A 20,720-nucleotide genomic window follows, 5' to 3' on the forward strand; every position below is an offset into this window, starting at 1 on the left:
GCATGTGCGGCATCATATTCCCTCCCTCCTTGTTGAGATGGAGTCATGTATGGCACCAAATATTGCTGCCCAGGGTTGCGATTTAGACGTGAACGATTCTGATTCCATTCATAAATGTGCAAATTCCCATGATTGAAATGTAGAACAGACGGAACTAAAAAGTGGAACGCACTAGTGCAGCGAGCCGTCAACCGAACACTAAACTGAGCGGACGTAAACAAACATGGCTGACCGTGAGATCCATCTCTCTCCGTGCTATTTCTGACACTCTACATCGCGACCCTGTGGCACATATCAGCAGCTACTGTTTTAATTGGTTGTATCAATGAATTGCTGAGCAACACTGGTCACACACACACAAACATTCCAACTTTATCTCTCAGTCTCCGCCCTTGTGAGGAGCTCCGTAACAAAACAAGGAGCGCTCACTACATGCTGTCAGCCTGGAAACTGCTCACAGAACATCATCATAAAAAGATGGACCTTTTTTATTATCAGTATTTATTTATCATGGACATGTATTATTTGAAATACTCACTGCTTTTGACAAACAAAGCATATTTGGTTGAAAGAATTGCAGCCTGGAGCTTTTTTTCTGGCTAAAAACTGACACAAGCTAATATGCAATGTATTGTTGTGTATTGTGTTGTTCCAGAATCCTAAATGATCAGGACTTTCACCAAAATTTCTTTAAAAAGAGCATCTGGTGATGTTAAAGTTCCACCAGAGCCAGGTCATGCACAACACATTTTTTTAAGATGAAGGTTAAGATGGGGCAATGGCAGCAACGTGTGGGTGCAGAGTGCAGAGAGAAAAGTAGTGGGATTCTGACATCACGCCTGTATGACAAGAAGAACTTTTGTATGAATTTGTGGGCGCTCTGTGACATGTAGATCGGTTAACTGCAACCTGGTCGTTCAGACTGACGGTGCAAGTCAAAAGATTGGACACATGTCGGATGTAGGACGACATATCCAAGTGTCACACTTGAAAAAAACCTGACCCTCTCTAACTGCCTCCTTCATTCCCATGAGCAGCAACTTCTCACCCAGCATGTTGGGGACATCACAGGACAATGAACCATGGCCGGATCTCTGTCATCAATTCAGTGGTGCAAGCAAGCGTTGACGATACGAGCAAGCGGTTTCAGATTGGAGTGACGAGCTGGTCGACCTGACTGCTCGCCTCAGTTCAGCAAAGCCTTTACGACTCCAACACGAACTTCACTTCCAGTTAAGACTGTTTGGTGAAAATCCTTAAAAAGCATTTAAATATTGCCCCGGCGATGATGTGGACGACTGTTGAGTGCTGAGGTTTGCTGCTAAACGCCCGGCTCACCGCGGTGGTCTCTGTCTTCTATTAAAGCCCAGCGTCCACTGCCAAACCTTCATCTCTAACAGAGCCGGTCTGGATTTGTCCCCGGTGAAGAGCCCAACTTAGCCCGGTTAAATGAACACATTACAGCCAGCAGGCATGTGACCACATAATTTCATCCAGAGGGAGCCACCCTTCCTCTGTTTGCCATCATTATGTCCTCAGTGAGCCACATAAAGAGCCAGGCATCCCGGGGAGCTCCTCGCCACTGCGCCTGATTGGCTATTATTGAGACGAACCAATGGTCTATATCAAGGCTTTTGACTGCAAAACTACCCTGTTAATATTCAGAGGAAGTGCTGGGGGTCAGGGAGCTCTCAGCCGCTTGACCCAGGGGTCGCAGGAACCTGATCCCACGAGTGGCACATGGCACTGAATGAGCTCTAATGATTTAGGTGGTATCTGTTACACAGTGCAGGGAAAGCCAATCTCTCCAGGCAATCTGGCCTCTGAGGAAAAGCAGAGGTTTGGAAAATAAACCCCACTTGTTTCGCAGAGAGCTCACGCCGTTTCATCAGCGCCGCACGTCAGTGGAATTCCCATCCACAATGATGAATAATTACACCCAGATGACCGCCGCGCGGCTCGGGACCCTGCTGCGCCGCACCGGTTAGTCCAGGAAATGCACTGAATGATTTGCTCTATTTGTTTGTTTGCCTCTTGCTTTAAAGACTTCAACACCTTGTTTAAGAGGCTGACGGCGGGGGGCCCACCACAGGGGCCCCTCGAGAGGATTAGGCGAGTACTGGCTTCATTTGCCCCAAAAACAGGCCCTTTGTGCAGCCGTTTAAGACACTTGTTGATGCGTGGCGTCGCTTTAAGTTTCCTGAAAATAGCAGAGTAAACACTGGGCTTGTGCGGGGCAACAACAGCATGACCTTAAAGAGCGCTTTCTAAAATCTTCCTCCTCCTCGGCCGCTGCGTGTAAACATAGTAATTGTTCTTGGGAGACTCCCAGTGCCAGCTGGCTGCAATTTATTTCTACTTAGATCCAATCAGAGGCACAATGCTATAATGCTCCGCCGGAACGTCACTCAAATTCTCACCCGCCCACTAAACCAGGCAATGTTGTACAGGAATTCTTCAATTTACGTCAGCAGTTTTACACGTGATAACGTAAAGTTCCTTTGTTTATGGATGACATTAACATTCCTTGACGGTAGCGCCAGGCAGTTTGCAAAGATGGCTAAGTAAACCATCAATTTCAACAGAAGGATGGTTGAAGTATGAAGAAATTATTTCAAATAAATACTGTGGTGAAAGAGCTGTAAGAGTGACAGTGGCGCAAATAAAAAAATAATAATAAAATGATAAAGCTATGTTTATCAGGACTATTATTTTCTATAAATGATCACTGTAATTGAGGGTGAAGATAAAGTTATATCTATGTTAATAAATAAGTGAATATCCATGCACAGGACCATCAAACAATACATAATAGCCAACAATATTCTGTCAAAATAAGTGAAATGCAAAACATTCAGCGAGGAGGCTGACAATAGCTCTGACTGGTCACACAGCAATGTTAATATTCATACAGGATTTGAGACGTATTTACAGCAGATGAATGCTAAAGGCCACGGTAATGTGATCTAGATGTGGACACTAATAGACTGAGTCAGAATCTAAATAGCCTTTAGTGTCAGTGGAACCAACGACACAAGGAAACTGAGTTGTAAACAAAAGTATTATGTTCATACTGTAGCATTACCACATGACCTGCAGCAAATACAAGCATGTGCAAGATGAAGTAATGAAGGAGGTTGTTTTACATGGCTACTGCACAAAAAAATATTACTATTATTATTATTATTATTACTACTACTACTACTAATAATAATAATAATAATGATTATTATTATTATTGTTTTTCAACCTTTTTTAAACCACGGCACACTTTGAAAAATTCTGAGGCACATCATAAGCTAGGCCAATGCACAATGAGCTTAAGTAGAATGTAGAATTTTCCCTTTTAATTTGCGAGAAATTGTAGCTACTGACACTCTATACACACTATACTGCCGTGATATCTGGAAAAACAAATTGTAGAAAAACTATTTGTTTAAAAATGTCTCCAGAAAGGGGTGGGCAATAAAACATACCGTGATTAACTTATTTATTTTACATAGAAATACACATTACTTTTGCATGCTTTTATTCTTGTCTAGACAAATCTTTAACATTATTTGCCTCAGTTTGCTTTATAACAACAATGGTTGTTTTGCTCTTTACATTTTGGAGCTGATTTATTTGGTTCCGCATTTACCTTTTAAGCACTTTTAAGCAAACTTTGATGGTCTGAAGTTTTGAAATGGGACGTCACGTTAGCCGTTAGCTCTGTCAGCTCAGTCTTTGGCGTCACAACACTCCATCACTCTGTCATGAAGGTGTGTGGTCAAGTTAGAAGTGTGTCAGGTTTAAAAACAAGTCGAAGTTGCGCGTTTGACGGCCTTCTTCGCTGTGAGTGTGTGTGGGAAGAGGAGCACAGCGCTGCGAGACAAATGAGGTGAAACTGGATCATTTCCCATGGCACACCTGACAGTCTCTCACGGCACACCAGTTAAAAGCACTGATCTACAGCAGAAACACAGGAAATCTGTGTTTTCCTCGCTTGAAATTAGAGTCAAGGGTCTCACAAACACCAACACATGTGACATAGTTACACAGTTACAGTTACACAGTTGAAAAAAAGAATATATATATATATAAAAAATATACATATTTTTCTGAAGGTCCACTATCATCACTGTTCACCTGCATTAGCATCAGCGATCCCAAAATGACAGTAAAAGTACAGGTAAATAGTCTCCAAACTGAGGAACCATTCAAAACCAAAATCAAATCATATACATGTAAGTGACAATCATAGATCAATGTAAAGAAGGCATACAGAAGAAAATTATATCAATAAATGTATTGAAATTACAAAAAAAATACTGCATTAAAAACAGCATTAACTTAAGAGACAGTAGCTGTTGCAATAATACGAAGGGAAGCAGCAATACCAGTATTGGTCTGATACAAGGCTAGAGTACTTGTACTTATAGAATGGATACCAATACCACGAAAGCAATGCCACTTTATGGAAACATGCAATTTTTGAATGTCAGTTTTTGACAACTTAAAATATTTGTTTGTACTGCAGTGACAGTCACCCATGTACAAGAAAAATATACTGAGGAATGTTGTTTATATATATATATATATTTGTAATGGGGTAAGGACTTGGTGGCACTAAAATGCGAGAACTTGTACACTACTTTTTTTCAAAAACTGGTATCTGTGCATCCTTAATAATAAGGCATTGTTGTTCAAAAATTCAGTTCACGAGTAAATGTTTTAGAGAGTGGTATAAAGGGTATCACCAGCTGCCAGTAGCAAAAACAATTCTGTTGGCTTACGGTGTTTAATAGCAGGATGTTGAGGTGCTGGTGTACCAAATTTCTAAAACACAAAACACTGTGGACCTTTAGTGTAATTTACTTCTGCAAAACAACAGCGATAAAGTGAAGGAGGCGCTCACTCCTCCAGGACCGTTCACAAATGGAAAATGGACAGTTAATACTGCATGGTTTCACGATAGTGAGTGTAAAACTCATAATGCATTTGTGGTGCGGGATTGAATGAATTGAAAACGTAGTCAGCATGTGGGCAGTTTCTCCTGAAAAATAAACCTGCCTGGCTGTGATTGAGTTTGTGAGTAGTGGCATGGCGGCGTGTCAGGCCTGTGATTACTCGCACATTAATAGCAGACTCGATGGTGGTGGGCTCTCGCTTCACCCCTGACAGTCGTTTCCTTGACCAGCATCCAGAGCCAAACCTTCCAGTCTTGTTTTCCAGGTCCACACTTTCCCTCTTGCTAGAGGTGAAGGAAATACGGCTCCCACTGAAGCTTCACACCCAGCGACATTTTCTTGACCTCGGCGACTGGATTGATTTCTTTTCAGCCACATTTCCAAGGCAGCATCACTGAGAGAGGCAGCCAGGCATGTAAATCGGAGCACAAACAAGCAGCATGATCATCATGACTATGACCTCTGACTATGAACCTGTGCGTTTGTGCGGTGCAGAACCCAAACATCTCTCTCTGCCTCTGCTGCCTCAGCTGACTGAGCCGCTACAGAGAGGACACACTCACCTGACACATGCAAAGCAAGACAGTTGGAGAGCAACACATACTCTCTTGTAAACACACCTTCTAGTGGAGAGTTTTTACTTTTTATGGGGACACTTTTGCCGGTCCCCACAAGGGGGTGAGGGCTTCAAAACAATTATAATTGGGTGTAATTGGTTGGATCAGAGTCCTGGTTAGGGTCAGCCATGGGTTTTGGATGGTTAGGTTTAGGGTGAGAGGCTGAGGAAAGGGTAATGACAATGAGCGGTCCCCGCAAAGATAGTGAGACAAAACAGCGGGTGTGTGCACGTGTGTGATTGCGTCACGGGCCACACAGCAACAAGGTTGGACCTGACATTCTTTGCTAATGAAGATTTCTCTCACATGACACGTTCCTCTGGACCACTGGGGACTCCGTGGTGCAGCAGAGGGCGACCCGCTAACATCTGTGATCACTAGCACCAGAACCAGCAGGCAGCGTGACCATGAGCCCGGTTAGACTGTAACACTCTGCAGACGTTGTTGTTAATACACTGACGTTTTAATTGTGATCCCACTTAACCCTTGAGGAGACCCACTGAGACTCTGGACCCACCGGTACCAACCCAAATAAAGCTGCAGCAGAAGACGGCAAATAGTTTATTGAAATATAAAGAGTTTAAGACTGAATCTTCATCAAACATGGAAATGTATTATTTGTTGAATTGCAATCATTTTTAGATCCACTGTTACAATGTAGTAATGCAGTTATATCATTGGTCAACAATATTAGAATGACTGTGACAGTAACATCTCCTTCACAAAACAGGCTGGTGCTAGTGGGTTGTGATTTTGACCCTTAGGGGCCTCAGTATGTGTGTAAAAGATGAAGTAAGAGAGCCTGCCTTCGGGTTCAGCATTTCTGTGGCATGTATTTTTTGATATATGGAGTATTTTAATAATAATAATAAAAAATAAAATCACTTTGACACTGTCATGAATACATGCAACACCCTCTGACAAGGGTTTTGCTTAATGGTAATGCGCAGTACTTTAAGGAGTACCATGGGCCCCGCCTTAGCCACCGAGGGTGCTACCACCAACGTCAAGAGGGTGTTACATATTCATAGAACTAGGGTTGTATTGCAGTAAAGCCAAGTTGAAGTTTGGTTTGTCAATGGTTTTTAGGGAAGAAGAGCATGTTCATGTAAACCAGGGACTTGTTTTGATTCCCACCGTGCGGACTATTGTGAGAGGATGAAGTGTCTGAACGGATCAGACACGGCACCACTGAACGTTGATATAAATGGAATGTAAAACTCTCTTCGGAAGAGTTAGCAGGACAAAACGTCATGCGTCTGCGTCAAAAGTGGGACTGACTGGGTCTTTTACCGGCCAGTCTTGACCCCTCCTCACCCATGTTTTTGACAGCTTCTCTGCTGTTTTATAGGTTGCTGTCATGGCTAGTTTAACTTGGAAAACCGTGGGCATTTGCAATCCGTTTCTAAACTTGTTTGAGGCAAACTTTCATACTAAAATAATCTTACAAACACCTATTCACCTTTTTGTAATGATGCTCTTCATCTTTTGGTTAGAAGAACAGCTTCCACGCTCACTGGCTCCATTGGAGCACCCAGCTGTCATTTGTTGTTTCTCCTCTGATCCTGAAGCTGAAGAGCTTTTTGACCTGCATTCTAATGGTGCGCCGACAGGATCCACCTTCAGTGACCTCACAAATGCTTGGTTCTGGTTCTGGCTTTGATTAACTTAGAACTAGATTAACACATATTTACCATTGTGATTCAGCAGATCCACCATTGTAGATGATAGATGACAGATTTACACATGGTTAAATGGCAGTTGCAATGCAGCCTATCTGCATGAATCAGATGCATGGTGATGATGAAGATGATGGTCTAATGTGAAGTTAAACTGGTGCAGATGAGCTGCGGCTCCATCACTTTCATGTCAGGCCCAGCCAGGGATCCTGTGAGGACCCGTCATGTGATTTCTCCTCTGGCTGATGTCAGAGCTCCTCTGGCTTGGTGTTAACAATTAGCTAACAATAACAACCAGTCCGGGTGGAAACGGGGTCCTGAACTTTGACCCTCCCCTCCTGCTTCTCTGATTCACAGCCGCACAATTTCGACTTCATTTTCATGGTCACACTTCGGCCTCGGAATAGTTCCATTTTGGTTTGTTTATCACACACCCGGTCGGCCAAAACTGGTTCAGCTGCAGGTCAAAATCAGGACCAAATGAAAACACACAGTGGTCAGAAAGGCCCGGCTGGGCTTTGCATCAGGCAGCGGAACTAGACAGGTAAAGTGGGGAAAGAGTCCGAAAAAAAAAAAATTAAATTATGAGCCATTTTATCTGCATCACATATGAAATGGCCATCAGCATGGTGTCCATGCGTCAACACTGCTCTTGGAATATTTACCAAGCTCCCACTCCTCTCTATACACGTGTGTGTGTCACATACTCGCAGTCGAGTTACCCAGGATGTCTCTTGTGATCTGACTGCCATCTTTGTTCAGAAATCTTAAAATGATTTGAAAGTTAAAAATAAATAATAAAAAACCCCACAATAAATAAATGATAATACATTGATATTTTGTTAATTTTCTTTGACATGAAATGTTCAATAAATCATTCAGTGTCTGACGATAGAATCTGATGGGATACACTCATTTATGTCAGCTGAACCAGCGTCTCCATCTTCCATGCTTGAAATCATAACGAAATGAATTTCACTTGTTTCTCTCTTTAACAGTAACACAAGAACACACTTTATATTAGGAAACATTTATTCCCCTAAATGAACAGCTTATTCATGTGCGTATTTGATGGATATCGGCCAGTAATGAATCATGATTACTGATACAGATATATTACCGATTAACTGTAAATAAACAAGTAATGAGTGCGTTAATAGTTATGTGTTTCCCAATCGAAACACTGCCGCTGGTGTCTTCGAAAAGTTTAACTTTTTTATAGAAATTAATATTGATTTAACATTAACGTAAATTCCAAAATTTCTCACAACGAATGATTTTTTTGAGAGAATATATATGATAAATCAATTTATTCTGATCCAGCCGGGCTTTGTGAAAAGCGTCATTCTCACGCGGACCATCGGGTTTGGTCCCATTTCAACTGACACTTTTTTTTTCTTGTCAGGCTTTTAACGACTTTAACTACAGGGGGGTTTTGGAACCTCGACTTCATCGTTGCTCAGAAGGCGTTAACGGCTGTTCATTTGCTTTTTATTCCATCCATTTTGTTCCTCGTCTTCCAACCAAATACGTTTGAGTTTTACACAAGACCTCCCACTTGTTCAATTCTACATTTAAATTAAGTAGGTGTTTTATAGTCGCCGTACACGGAAAGTAACTCGGCTGTGAGTTTCTCTCAGCCAAGTTCCGAGAGACTCCAGAAGGAACTTTACTTGCTCTTTATCGCCATCTCGTGGCACGAGCAGGTCGCACCTGAAACTTGGAGTCAGCTTGAGACATTCTCTGAACTCTGTTCTGACTTCATAGCAGTTAATTTAGAAGGTAAATGTGGACTCCCTCTGGACCGCCCAAAAATGTATGTAAAAAAAAAAAAAAAAGCATGTATATTATATATATGTATATTACTCGTTGTGTAAACAAAGCGCTGAAATAGCGGCAGTTGTCAGAATCAACACTTTGGTGGCGTCTCATAAAAGTCTTTTAAAAAAAAAAAGCAAAACGCATTCAAATAATGTATCAAAAATAAACCTGCCGATGTTCTGATTTCCCAGCAAAGTATCATCCACATCTCTTCCAAGTGTTCGAGCTTACGCTCGCAACACAATTGAGTACTGGTTTTCTGTTGTTTTAAAGTGTGTGTGTGTGTGTGTGAGTACTTGTGTAGCTGTCCTTCAGGGGATGTATTGCTGGTCCCTACGAGGTAAAGCCTCAATTTGAGATGAGGGCTTCAGAATAAGTGGGTCATTACAATTGGGTTTCACTTTGGTTCAGAGTCCTGGTTCAAGTTAGCCATGTGTTTTGGACGGCTAGGGGGAAAGTGTTGTGTCCACAAAGATAGAGACACAAATGTGAGAGTGTGTACACAGACACACATTTGTGTCATTTATAGTTGACCTCATCGAGCTGGTGAGTCAAAGTTTGCAGCATCTGTGTGTGTGTGTGTGAGTGTTTGGGCATCACTCAGAGCAACAACCTCACAACGTTTGTTTTCCACAGTAACTGTATTGCAAAAGTAGACAAGGCGGACAATCATATCATTCGACGACAATATGTTTGTTCCTCGGAGTTCCCCGCCTTTCCTTGACATCTTAAAAAATTGAGTCATGATTTCGAACAGAAAATACAGAAAAATATAGACTCAAGTCCAAAGGGGCTGTAAATATCTACGAGTACTGTCGATAACAGAGAGGGAAGACGGCTACGACAGAGACGGCCCACCGGCCGGGCGCGGCGGACACTTTGAATGAGCGGACATGTAAAAACAAACGTAAATAAACACAAAACATATCGTACAAAAGAAACAAAAAAAAAAAAGTCCTGAAATCATGTTGAAGTTGGACCCGAGCGTGACGGGCGCGACGCTGGAGCCGTGAGATGTAGCTGCTTGTAAGATCAATCATAACACCATGTAACATTGAAATAACATCGACGTGGAGTGAAGACAAGATGGAGTTACAAAAGTAAAAGTAACAATGATACATTTGCTAATGTGGTTTCTAGTGTAAAAGTGTCCCAGCCCACATCCCTCCCCCCTGACCCCCCCACAACACCCCGGCCCTCCTTGCAAGGGACCAATTCACGATTTGATGACATATTCAAAAACAAAAAGGTTTGTACAAGTATAAAAAGCTACAAACATTAATAAATTACATCACTGACACAGAAACACTTCACAAGGTGCTAGTAAAATAATCCCAAACCCTTCAGGAGACGACGAGTCCAACAAGAGGCTGGTCATAGAAACTTTTTTTTTTTTAAACCTTTTTTACAATAGTTTTCCTCAAAGCTTCCTCTCTTGTTGACATGATACAATATTTGTTGTGTGGTTGTGTATATGTGTGTAAGGCCATATGACGATCACATGATTCACGTCTTCAGTTGGTTTCCAGGCAACACCTTGTGAATACAGCACTATGCAATAACACAGTCGTGTCATGACCTTGGATGAGTTGATGTCGACCCCGATCACTATCTTTCAGTATTAAACTAGTCAATACACAAGTTAACAGACTACGAAGATCCAAATGAAATGTGATAATCACATTATTTTTCAAGCCATAAATATATACTTGAAGTAATAGTTCTCAACGAAGTAATGTTGAATATAACAGTCAGCTCTTCATGAAAATGTGGATTTAATACTGACAAGCAATTTAAAAGTTTAAAGTCATTTTTCGGAAAGAATTTCTACGAAATTTGAAAAAGGAAGACTCACGTTAAAAATCATCAAAACACATTCGAATAATCATGTTAATGCATTGAAAATAAACCTGCTGATGCTGATATTTCTCAGCAACACTGCATCAAAGCATGGAGCTGTACTTTACAATGATACAAACGTACACATATATTTCATTTACTACATCATTATCTAGTTGTTAAATAGAAAAGAAAGTGACGTTTATTCTGGCGATTATTAATTTCAATCAGAGTAAAATAGCTATTAGTTCAAGGGGGATTTTGACAGAAAGAGAAGACTAAACACTGCATTGCGAAAAACAAAAGGAGTGGAAAGTTATTTCTGCGTTTCTGCTCATTACTTCATACGTGAAGCTGAGTGTGCTGGATCACTAATGTTTTGCGGGAATGAGAAATAACTTTCGGAACACGTAACTTACATCTGGCACGGTCAACTCAAATAGTGCATTTGTCTTCCACTACGTGACACTTTGTACAAATACAACAACGGTATATTAGCAATTTAAAAGCTACATGGCAAAAGCTCCAAATAAGTCTGAAATTGAACGTGATCAATGTGTTATTGAATAATGCTGCTAGCAATTACATGGATGAAAATAAAAATATGATTATGCATTTTCATATATATATATATATATCTTTATATATTTATTCATTTGTAACTAAGAGCAGGTAAAAATAAGGGAAGGAAAGGGATAGAAGTATTTGGAAGGCTATGTACAAGCTACATTCTCTAAGATGTGAGTGGAACTGCAGATGTGGAGGTGCTGCCTGAGAAAGCAAAGGAAGAGCGAAAGTATCCCCGTGTGAATGCAGACCCACACGGATGAGGCTGGTGGTTAGTGTCTCACTTCCTATGATGAGCGGACGTCCGGACACTTTGTGCTTCTACGGTTGTTCTGCGACGTCCTGCTTCAATAAGTACGAATAAATAAATACCACGGCTGATAGTGCTTTGCAAAGAGGTAACCACTCCGTCATCCGTGTGGCTGTGATAAGCTGCATGAAAAGGAAACACAAAGCGCCCACCCTCGAGCCCTCCCTCCCCCTCCGAACCCAAGCGCACATGCAAGCATGCAGGGGATACTTTCAGGAGTCTTGGAATGACACTTCTTCTGAACCCCTGATAAGCCGTAGTAAAACCAGACACGCCCTCTTAAAAATATTTATAGTAGCTTCTGTACACTTTTATATCTGAAAGTTATAAAGGAGAGGCAAAGACCTAGTTGTGTGATGTTCTTCTTAGAAAACGTTCTCCATCTCCCAGCCTCCTGTCTCACTCACACCAGTGTTGGCTTTGAGTCACTGAACAGAAGTTGTGGGGTCCAGGAAATGTCCCGACAACAGTCGTGCTACAGGAGGAGCTTTCCGTTTCGATGAATCTTTAGGATCTTTCCCAGTCTCTGTTTGGCCGTGGCCATGCCTTTCTTTAGCCGCTTCGCTGTGGAAACAGGAGATGAGACTGGAAGTCACACGGGAGGTCTGGAAAACTTTTTTTTTTTTTTGACATCGTAAACATGGTGAAAAACAAACTGAGCATGTGGCAAACCACACGCATGCGAAAGCAGCAGGTTTGGAGATCAAAAAAACAAAAATAGATATAAAAATAAATGTGATGAAACATATGAATCGAAGCATTTAGTTCCCAAAGACACACACAAATACACTCACTCTCAATCAAACGCTATAAACAGAAGTGATCATTTTTACAGTTTCTCACAGCAGGGTTGTCAACGTGCGGTTCAGGTTCCCACCAGAAGTCAGAAAGGTCATGCTGCATACGCGGCTCTTCATGTGGGGCCTGAGAGTGCATAATATATAGTAGCCTGGGGAGCCAAGTCATTATCATAGCGCGGAGCTGGCCATGATAGATGTGTAAACACGTGACCTTGGTGGCATCATGTCTGAGGCCCAGTGGAAAATCTGATTCAGAGCTTGGACCCATTGAAGCTGAAAAAACAGCTGAGCGACAGAACTTTTTATAGTTTGTAATAGAGGCGTACCAAAATGAGAATTTGTGGCCGAAGTTGAATGTCAAACATGATTGTTAAATACATTTTTTTTAAGTTATTACTTTAAAATAAAGGATATGTTACCATCTGGAGTGGGCAACTACATTCCCTCCAGGCAATATTACATACAGGGACTGTTGTGAGGGTCCAGAAGAAAATCGGGCTGTCAAAAGGTCAGCATGATATGTCGTAAAAAAAAAAAAAAAAAGTATTTTGATTCAAACCTGTGTCTGATTTCATTTTTCATTAAATACGATTCACAGTTAATTTACAAACCAACTGGATTTGCATCACAAATTTGACTTCCCTTTACTACTTTCTGAGTTGCCACCATGCTCAGGCTTCACCCTCAGGCAATGACAAAGCGCCTGGTAGTCACCTGTTTTACTTGAACCATGGAGCCGTACATGAGCCTAACTGTCAACTTCATAGCGACTGATTTCACCATGAAGTGCAAGTGCCTACAGACTGGTTATTTCCCCGATGAGCACGAAGGGGAGATATTGGCACAGGGACTGACGGATGGACTTGCATCTTGGTGTTTGTGCAATAAGCTTTATATTTCATGGGGGGAAACAATCGTGCCAGAGAATCGTGATATCAATTCTAAGCAAAAAAAAAAATTTTGAATCATATTTTTCACCATATAATGCAGGCCTAGCTGTGAACAGATCAAAATTATAATCTCAAATAATCCCGCTGAAGCGGTGTTAACTCACAATTAATAGCAAATGAATCCCACATGTTGACTCTGTTCTTAGAATAGCTTAAAGGAACAGAACAGGTACTGTCCATGCGGGATTCATTTGCCATGAATCGCGAGTTAACTCAGCTTTAGTGCAATTAATGTAGATTAAAAATGTAAATTTATTGACTCAACAACCATAGCTCCAACAAACTGACCTTTGGCATCAGCAGCGCCCCCACGGTCGATCTTCACCATGTTGCTGCTGCTGTTGGTGCTGGAAGAGTTGGTGCTGTTGTTGGGAGATGACATGGACGGCCGCCTGTGGCTGAGGAAGACCCCCGGCGCCATGGGCTGAGGGCCCCCCGTCGGAGACTTGACCGGCCCGCTGTGGAACTCCTGTTCCGAGAGGTTGCCGTCGTGAGAGTCTGCGTTGTGATCTGGAGAGCTGCTGTCATTGGAGAGTCTGTGTGGCTCCTCAAACACAGTCAACTTCTTTTTGGTGTTTTTCTTTTTCTTCTTGGTTCTCTGCTGCTCCTCCTGCGTGCACCAGACGCTCTAGTAATTCACCAGACCATGGCCAAACTGTGGTTTCATAATGGACAAACCTGATGCGAAAGCTTGGCTGCAGCTGCTGCCAGACCGGTTTCTATTGAAGCCACCCGAGCTCCTTCTCTTGACGGCCTCTCCTGTCTTGGAACTGAGGGACCAACTCGAGCTGTGAAGAGGTGCACTTCCTTCAGCTTTCAATAGAAGAAATGCTTCATCACAACTGCACTTCACTGTAGATCAGAGAGTCCTCGTCTCCTTTTTTTAAATTTGAGCCACCAGGTTTTCCATTTGTGACCCTGAGATTCCAACCAACTTTCCTTCGGAGACATTTGAAGTGAAACTTGGAAGAACCCAAGACTTTCTGACCCAAAGGGATGGACCACGTGACAGACGACCACCACGCAGTTGTGTTCAGCAGCACAAAACCAAACAGGTCTGCTCCTCCGTATGATGTTTAAACCAGGTGGACGTTAATGAAGCATCAGAATAGGAAACTATAAGGACATGAAACAATCCTGTGTCTGTGTTGGCTCTGATGTTGAGGCCTTGATCCCGTTTCAGATCCAGTTCACTGACCAAGTGTGCAGCCAATGTGTGTCTTGTGTCTACATATGTGTGTGAGGTTCATAGCGCAATCATAAAAATGTTGTTTGTAAAATGAGATTGAAAAAGTTGAGGGAAAAAAAAAATCTACTTTATTTCAAAATCCATCAGGACCAACTTGACTTGTTTTTAACTTTCAGAGTGGAAGATTTTTGTATATTCCCAGTGTTTACCAAAAGGATATTTGTATACTGTATACATGAATCCCTCCAACAATGAGCAGGCAGGTATCCTATTATTCAAAGCAAACGGGAGGCAGGAAGTGGTTACCTGTGGGGCTGTACGGGGTGTCATCGCTACTTTTCCGCTTCTTCGATCTGGACTTGAACACAGGATTATCCTCCTCAGACTCCAGAGAGGGGTAAACTGACAACAAGATAACAGAAATTCAGAGATGTAAAGTTCACAAATAGACAACTACTGTCATGAAAGAAAAGAGCCCACTGCAGTGGAAAGCCTAAAATGGTGGTGGAGCTCCTCCCGACTCTGTGGAGGACAGCTGTGAGACAGCTGTTCTCCGGCAACATTCCTCCTAATACCTGATAATTGGCCGATCAAGATAAAGAATGGCCTGTTTACAGGAGGAGAGAAGATGGAAAGCTGGACCTCACTCCGCCTGCTTATTTCTGAGAGCTAATGCTGCAAATGGCTCTCTTGCTGCTAATGAGATGTTCAAAGGAATGTAAAATAACAATTTGGGAACTTGTGTTAATGACTTATTAACAAGCAGGAATGGACCAAACAGCTGTTGTTGGACCAGGAACAGAAAGAAGGAAGTGCTTGAACAATGTCGCAAATTAAAGCACCAAAATTATGCATTCAAAATAAACCTGAAGTCAGTGATGAACAGCTAGAGAGAATTCAGGAGTTGCAGTCGATGGAGCAAGAGTCACTCGGGATCAGCTTCAGAACCATTACTGGGATGCGATCTGAACAGTCCACAGACTGATCAAAGGGAACATGGATGTATGCATGCACTCAAAAACATTACAGCTCAGGCCATCTGCTGTCCCATCAGTGCACAGTCAACTAAGTCTTACCGTAATCCGAGTCCTTGAAGCAGGCGTCCATGTGGTCGTGGTCGTCGTCGTAGTCCAGGCTCTCCATGCTGCTGCTTTTCCGAGGCTTCTTCAGCAGGCGCTTCGACGACTGCTTGCCGTTACCGCCCCCCACCATCCCCGAGCTGGTTTTCTTGCTGGCCTGCGAGCTGTGCGAGTTGCTCTTGGACTGGCTATTGTTTTTGGACTGGCTGTTGCTCCAAGGCTGCTGCAAGCTGACTGAAGATGACAGGTTGGCCATGGACAGCATGCCCTGAATGGCCTCCTGTGTGCTGGGAGATGCAGGTGGCTGACTGTAAGTACGTCAATAAGAAAATACACAACAACACAGGACATTACACAGCGGCCGGCACGCTGGAAGGGTGAAAAGAGACTTAGACGACTGTCGGACAGATAACTTCCTGTTCACATTTGAACAACTGAAAACATAGCTGCATATTGTTGTTGCTGTTTCACTAGTGTCACTGGAAGTGTATTGTTGCTTGGATTTGAGAAGACAGTGCAAAAGAAAATCGAATAAATGATAATAAACACGTGTATATGAAAATGTCTCAAAACCAAAGGAAAAATGAAGGCAAAAAATGTATCATGAAATTAAAATGTAATAGCCAGTTAACATGCCAGTGATTTAGTGATTTAGATACTTTTACGTTACAAAACATAAATATGGGTGTAAAAGGGTTAAATAAGAACAAACAGAAACCTTTGGATTATGCAGAGGGAATTCAGTTTCCATGCTTGGGTTGAATACAGTAGGAAGTTAAGTGTTTCAGAGTGATTGAAAACTGGCAAACATTCCAGTCCCTCAGAGATTTTCATTGATGGCTGCCTCTAAAAATGCCTGTTTTTTTGCAGATCTAAAACAAAATGCTGTGAAAGTTGCAATCATTTATGGTTGTGGAACAGCAACAGGAAATGAGGCCCTCTCCAAAAAAAAAAAAAATAGTGTCAGTTTTTAGCCTAAAAAAGTTCCAGGCTATAATGATTTTGACAAAATACGCTAGTATTTTAAGTGCGAAGAACACACACACAATAAATAAATATAAGTCTTGCTAAATAAAAAAAATATGATAAAATAAGTCAATTTATTTTATGATGATGTTTGTGAGTTGTTTCTGGGCTGACAGCGTGTATTGAGTGCTCCTTGTTTTGTTACAGAGCTCCTCACAAGGGCGGAGACTGAGGGATGTTTGGATGGGCAGAAACTGAGAGGTAAAGGTGGGGAATGTTTGTATGCGTGTTAATAGAGCCAGTTAAAACAGTAACTGCTGATATGTTCCACAGGGTCGGGATGCAGTGTCAGAAATGGCGTGCAGAGATGGCTCTTGCGGTCAGCCATGTTTGTTTACGTCCACATTGTAGAGTGTTCGGGTGATGGCACGCTGCACTACTGAGTTCCACGTTTTAGCATTTGGCATCGGACACAACCTCTTCTCAACATGGAGGGAGGGAATATGATGCTGCACCTGCTGCATAGAGGGCTGGCCGAAAGATTACTAAAGTGATTGGTGAAATTGGCGTGAAAGTCGTAGGTGATTCTACAAAATTGGATGGAAATGCGTCATTAGTTGTAATCGCAACACCGCCATCTCCCAGAAGGACTGGTGTTCAGCCAATACACAAGCGATTGAGAAGAAAAACCTTAAAAGGAAAAGCGCGAAAACGTCAATGAGCAACAAGGTTTTCGGTTGTAAGTGGTAATTTAAAGCAGGAATCGGTGTGTGAGCCTGTACTCAGCTTGATATCAAAGCCCGGGGACCTTTTAATAAATGAGCATGATGTGGTCAATCGTTTTTCTCTGTCGATTTGTAGCTTTCATTGAGTTGGAAACAGACCATCAAGCTCTGAACTAAACAGCAAAGTGTGGCGGGAAGAGCCCGGAGGCTGCCTTTGATAAATGGATGTCAAAACACAGCGACTTCACACAAACTGCTGACAGAATCTGAGTAAATTGTTACTCTAGCAGATTTTTCAGTTGTGGAAAAGTCGTCTGTTTGTCGGAAAGTTGACCCATTACAGCCCCAAAAATTCATTAAGTGAAGCCGGTCATGGAGCTGCTGAGTGAGGAGAGCACAAAGGAAAGTCACTGGCGGTTGCAGGTCTACCTGTTGGAGCTGTAGTCAATCCCACCGACTTGTTTGCTGGCCTGCAGCAGGTCCAGAATCCCAGCAGCGCTACCTGTCTTCTTCTTGACCTTTGAGTTGCGACTCTTCATGTCTGGCTTGGCTTCTGTGTCAATGTGCAATGTCTCTTCATCAGATGAGTCCACAGGCTGAAATTGAGATGACAATGGTTTGAATTTTTCTTTTAACTCTTCTTTAATACACTTGTTCAGTTACAAGCTCAACACTGTGTGGAATTCGCTTCAGAATTCTTCATCTCTTCTTCGTCCTCTGAACCTGCAGTGTCTTATTCAATCTCACAAAAGAGCCATCAAAAAGGGTGGGAATCACAGCTGAGAACAATCAATGACCAGCTGACTATAAAATGTATTAAATATCAGTGCCTTTTTTACATCTACTCTCTCATCCTCTCTCAAACTTAATAACCTCTCTATAATCACAATAGCACAATAAGAGAACAGCCCAAGTGAATGTCAACGTGTAGATCATGATATCAACACTAGTGCCATTTAAACTCGGTCTTAATTAGATTTTTAGTAAACCTAATCGATTCAAAGCCCCCGCTGGCCTCAAATCATGACATCCTTCATAGGTGGAGGAAGTGCACAGACAAGCTTTATTAAATCTGCCGACATGTTGAGAGATAATTTCATAAGATGGTAAGCAAGATGACACAAGTGTAGTCACGTACCTTGGACATCAACGGCTGGAACTTTGGTTTTTTGGTTGGCTGAATAGGTTCTCTGATATCTGACAAAACTGGACATGAGAAACGTTGTTAGTAAACTGTCAGCTGAGAACAGTGAGGGTACATTACATGAGACTGTCTTGCTGTTCAGCAAACTTGAGCTCAGGGAATACAATGACCAGTGTAGAATACGAATGAGTAGGGATGGGCAATAAAGAAAAAGTGATCGCAGTAACGATAATTATCACGTTAAATATATTTTCATTCTATTCCATGTGTTGGACACACTACAGTCTCTCTTGAAACTCTCTCTTGAAAAGTCGAGTTTGTCTCCAACATCATATTGGTTCATGTTTAAATATAACAGTTAACTAAGTGTAGAGATGGGAAATTCCTTGTTTCACGTCTCTGGTTGAACCCGGTCGTGTCTGTTGGCCTGTATCTCATGTCTCACAGTTTACTTAACACATTTCCCAGAGGCTATTGAAGACATATTAGAAATAAGGTGAATAAATGATCACTTAGTCATATTCTATTCTCCAAATCATTATACAAACTGACAGTGCATTTTCTTCAGAGATGAAAAACCTTTTCACAATTCTCTCTCCTAAAATGGTCATTTTCCATTGCCTTATTGAAGATTTCACTGATACTTTGACCGCTTTGCAATTTGTTGATGGTCCATTACTAATGCTGGGTAGGAGCATTAGGGCTGGCTGTGAGAGTGTGTCCATGATCAGTGAACATTAATGGGGACACAGTATATAAATACATTGTCATGGCATTACAAGAACTGAACAAGGATCACTTCAATTATGGTAAACTTCACATAATCGGTTAAATTGTTAAAGTATGAAAAAAGTTGGAGCGGGTGTCGGCCCTCCAATACTCACAGGAAAAGTCTCTCTTCATGGTGTTCTTTTTCCTTCTGATGGGGAACTCATCAATCTTCAGCTCGCCCTCATCAGAGACGTACTCGTACTCGTCTCTCACAGGCTTATTCTTGTCCTCTTTTAGGTTTTGTAATGATCCGAAAACACTGGAGTTGGTCTGAGGTTTCAGCAACTTTGAGCTGCAAAGGAAACCACAAGAGAACGACGGGGGGAACATGACCTTGAGTCAGCTTTAATGGCTGGTGGGCCAGAGCGCAGCAATCATCAGAGTTATCCAAAAAATGTGTCAGGAAGCATTTAAAGAGAGCTCAAGAGAAGTTGAGACTCACCCGAGCAGCTTCTTGTGAGACAAACCGAAACCCAGTTTATCTTTATTGCCCGACAGCGACGTTCTGTCAAATTTACACTCTTCTTCCATCTTTAGTAGAGAATCAGGTTTACTGTTCTGGAGTGAACAAGAGGACATTAAAACGCATCAATCACAAGGCCCCAGTCTGTTCTACTGAAGACTTTGTCATCTGAAATCGCTGGAAAAAGAAATATCACTAGGGAAGAGGAGGGTAAACAGCAAGTCGCTAGAAAAGGATGTCGAGAGGGGTCTCTAACTTGCAGCCCTCAGGAAGCCGTTTTAAGCCCCGCGGCTGCTGCCCAACTTTAACATGGGTGTGGTCCCGACAGGACACCCACCCAATGGAGGACATTTAGGCTTAAACTAGGGATCCTGTACCGAAACACAAGTTGTAGAAACCCCCTGAACATACTACAACTAAAATGTTATTACAAGTACATTTCGCTGATGGCTCCACTCTTCCGGTTCTATTGATGGTTACCATTGGGGTCAATGGCATTCGAAAACAATTTAATTTTCATCTTCCTAGATCGTAAGAGGCTTCATTACGGTACAGTATCTTCTTGATGTTGAATGTGATCTGGTGCTGGTGGTCTTTCTTAAAAGAGCCTTTTCTATAGATATTTAAGACGCACGCATTGACATGAAGTGGATTTACCAACAATCGATGCAAGCAAAACGACCAAGGATGAGCGGCAGTAACCCGCGACCATTACAGGTTTTACCTGCAAGTAAAGGCTTTACTTTATACTTGCAAAGACTCCGAGTCAGTTTTCCATGGCTTTCCAGCCAAAACATTTGAGTGATGATATAATAGAGAATAGTACTTTGTCAGAAAAAACATCATTGAGG

The 20,720-nt window shown here is 42.1% G+C and overlaps 1 protein-coding gene across 3 annotated transcripts in view; it reads right to left on the reverse strand.

Annotated features, from left to right (window-relative positions):
- Positions 1–9,678: 9,678 nt before the first annotated feature.
- Positions 9,679–20,720, reverse strand: part of phf2 (PHD finger protein 2) — a 31,359-nt gene continuing 20,317 nt past the window's right edge. Inside the window, exons 13-21 of one of the 3 annotated variants that reach the window (XM_053868194.1) lie at positions 19,849–19,964; positions 19,520–19,698; positions 18,630–18,697; positions 17,921–18,087; positions 15,798–16,108; positions 15,028–15,123; positions 14,211–14,320; positions 13,821–14,142; positions 9,679–12,346 (exon numbers count right to left, since the gene is read on the reverse strand). In XM_053868194.1, coding sequence (XP_053724169.1) covers positions 12,258–12,346; positions 13,821–14,142; positions 14,211–14,320; positions 15,028–15,123; positions 15,798–16,108; positions 17,921–18,087; positions 18,630–18,697; positions 19,520–19,698; positions 19,849–19,964 — 1,458 coding nt within the window. In that variant the 3' untranslated portion in view covers positions 9,679–12,257. The remainder of the gene's footprint in view (positions 12,347–13,820; positions 14,143–14,210; positions 14,321–15,027; positions 15,124–15,797; positions 16,109–17,920; positions 18,088–18,629; positions 18,698–19,519; positions 19,699–19,848; positions 19,965–20,720) is intronic. The other 2 variants (XM_053868192.1, XM_053868193.1) reach the window with 2 other exon arrangements.

The sequence above is a fragment of the Synchiropus splendidus genome, chromosome 6 (assembly GCF_027744825.2).
Source record: "Synchiropus splendidus isolate RoL2022-P1 chromosome 6, RoL_Sspl_1.0, whole genome shotgun sequence".
NCBI lineage: Eukaryota > Metazoa > Chordata > Actinopteri > Syngnathiformes > Callionymidae > Synchiropus > Synchiropus splendidus.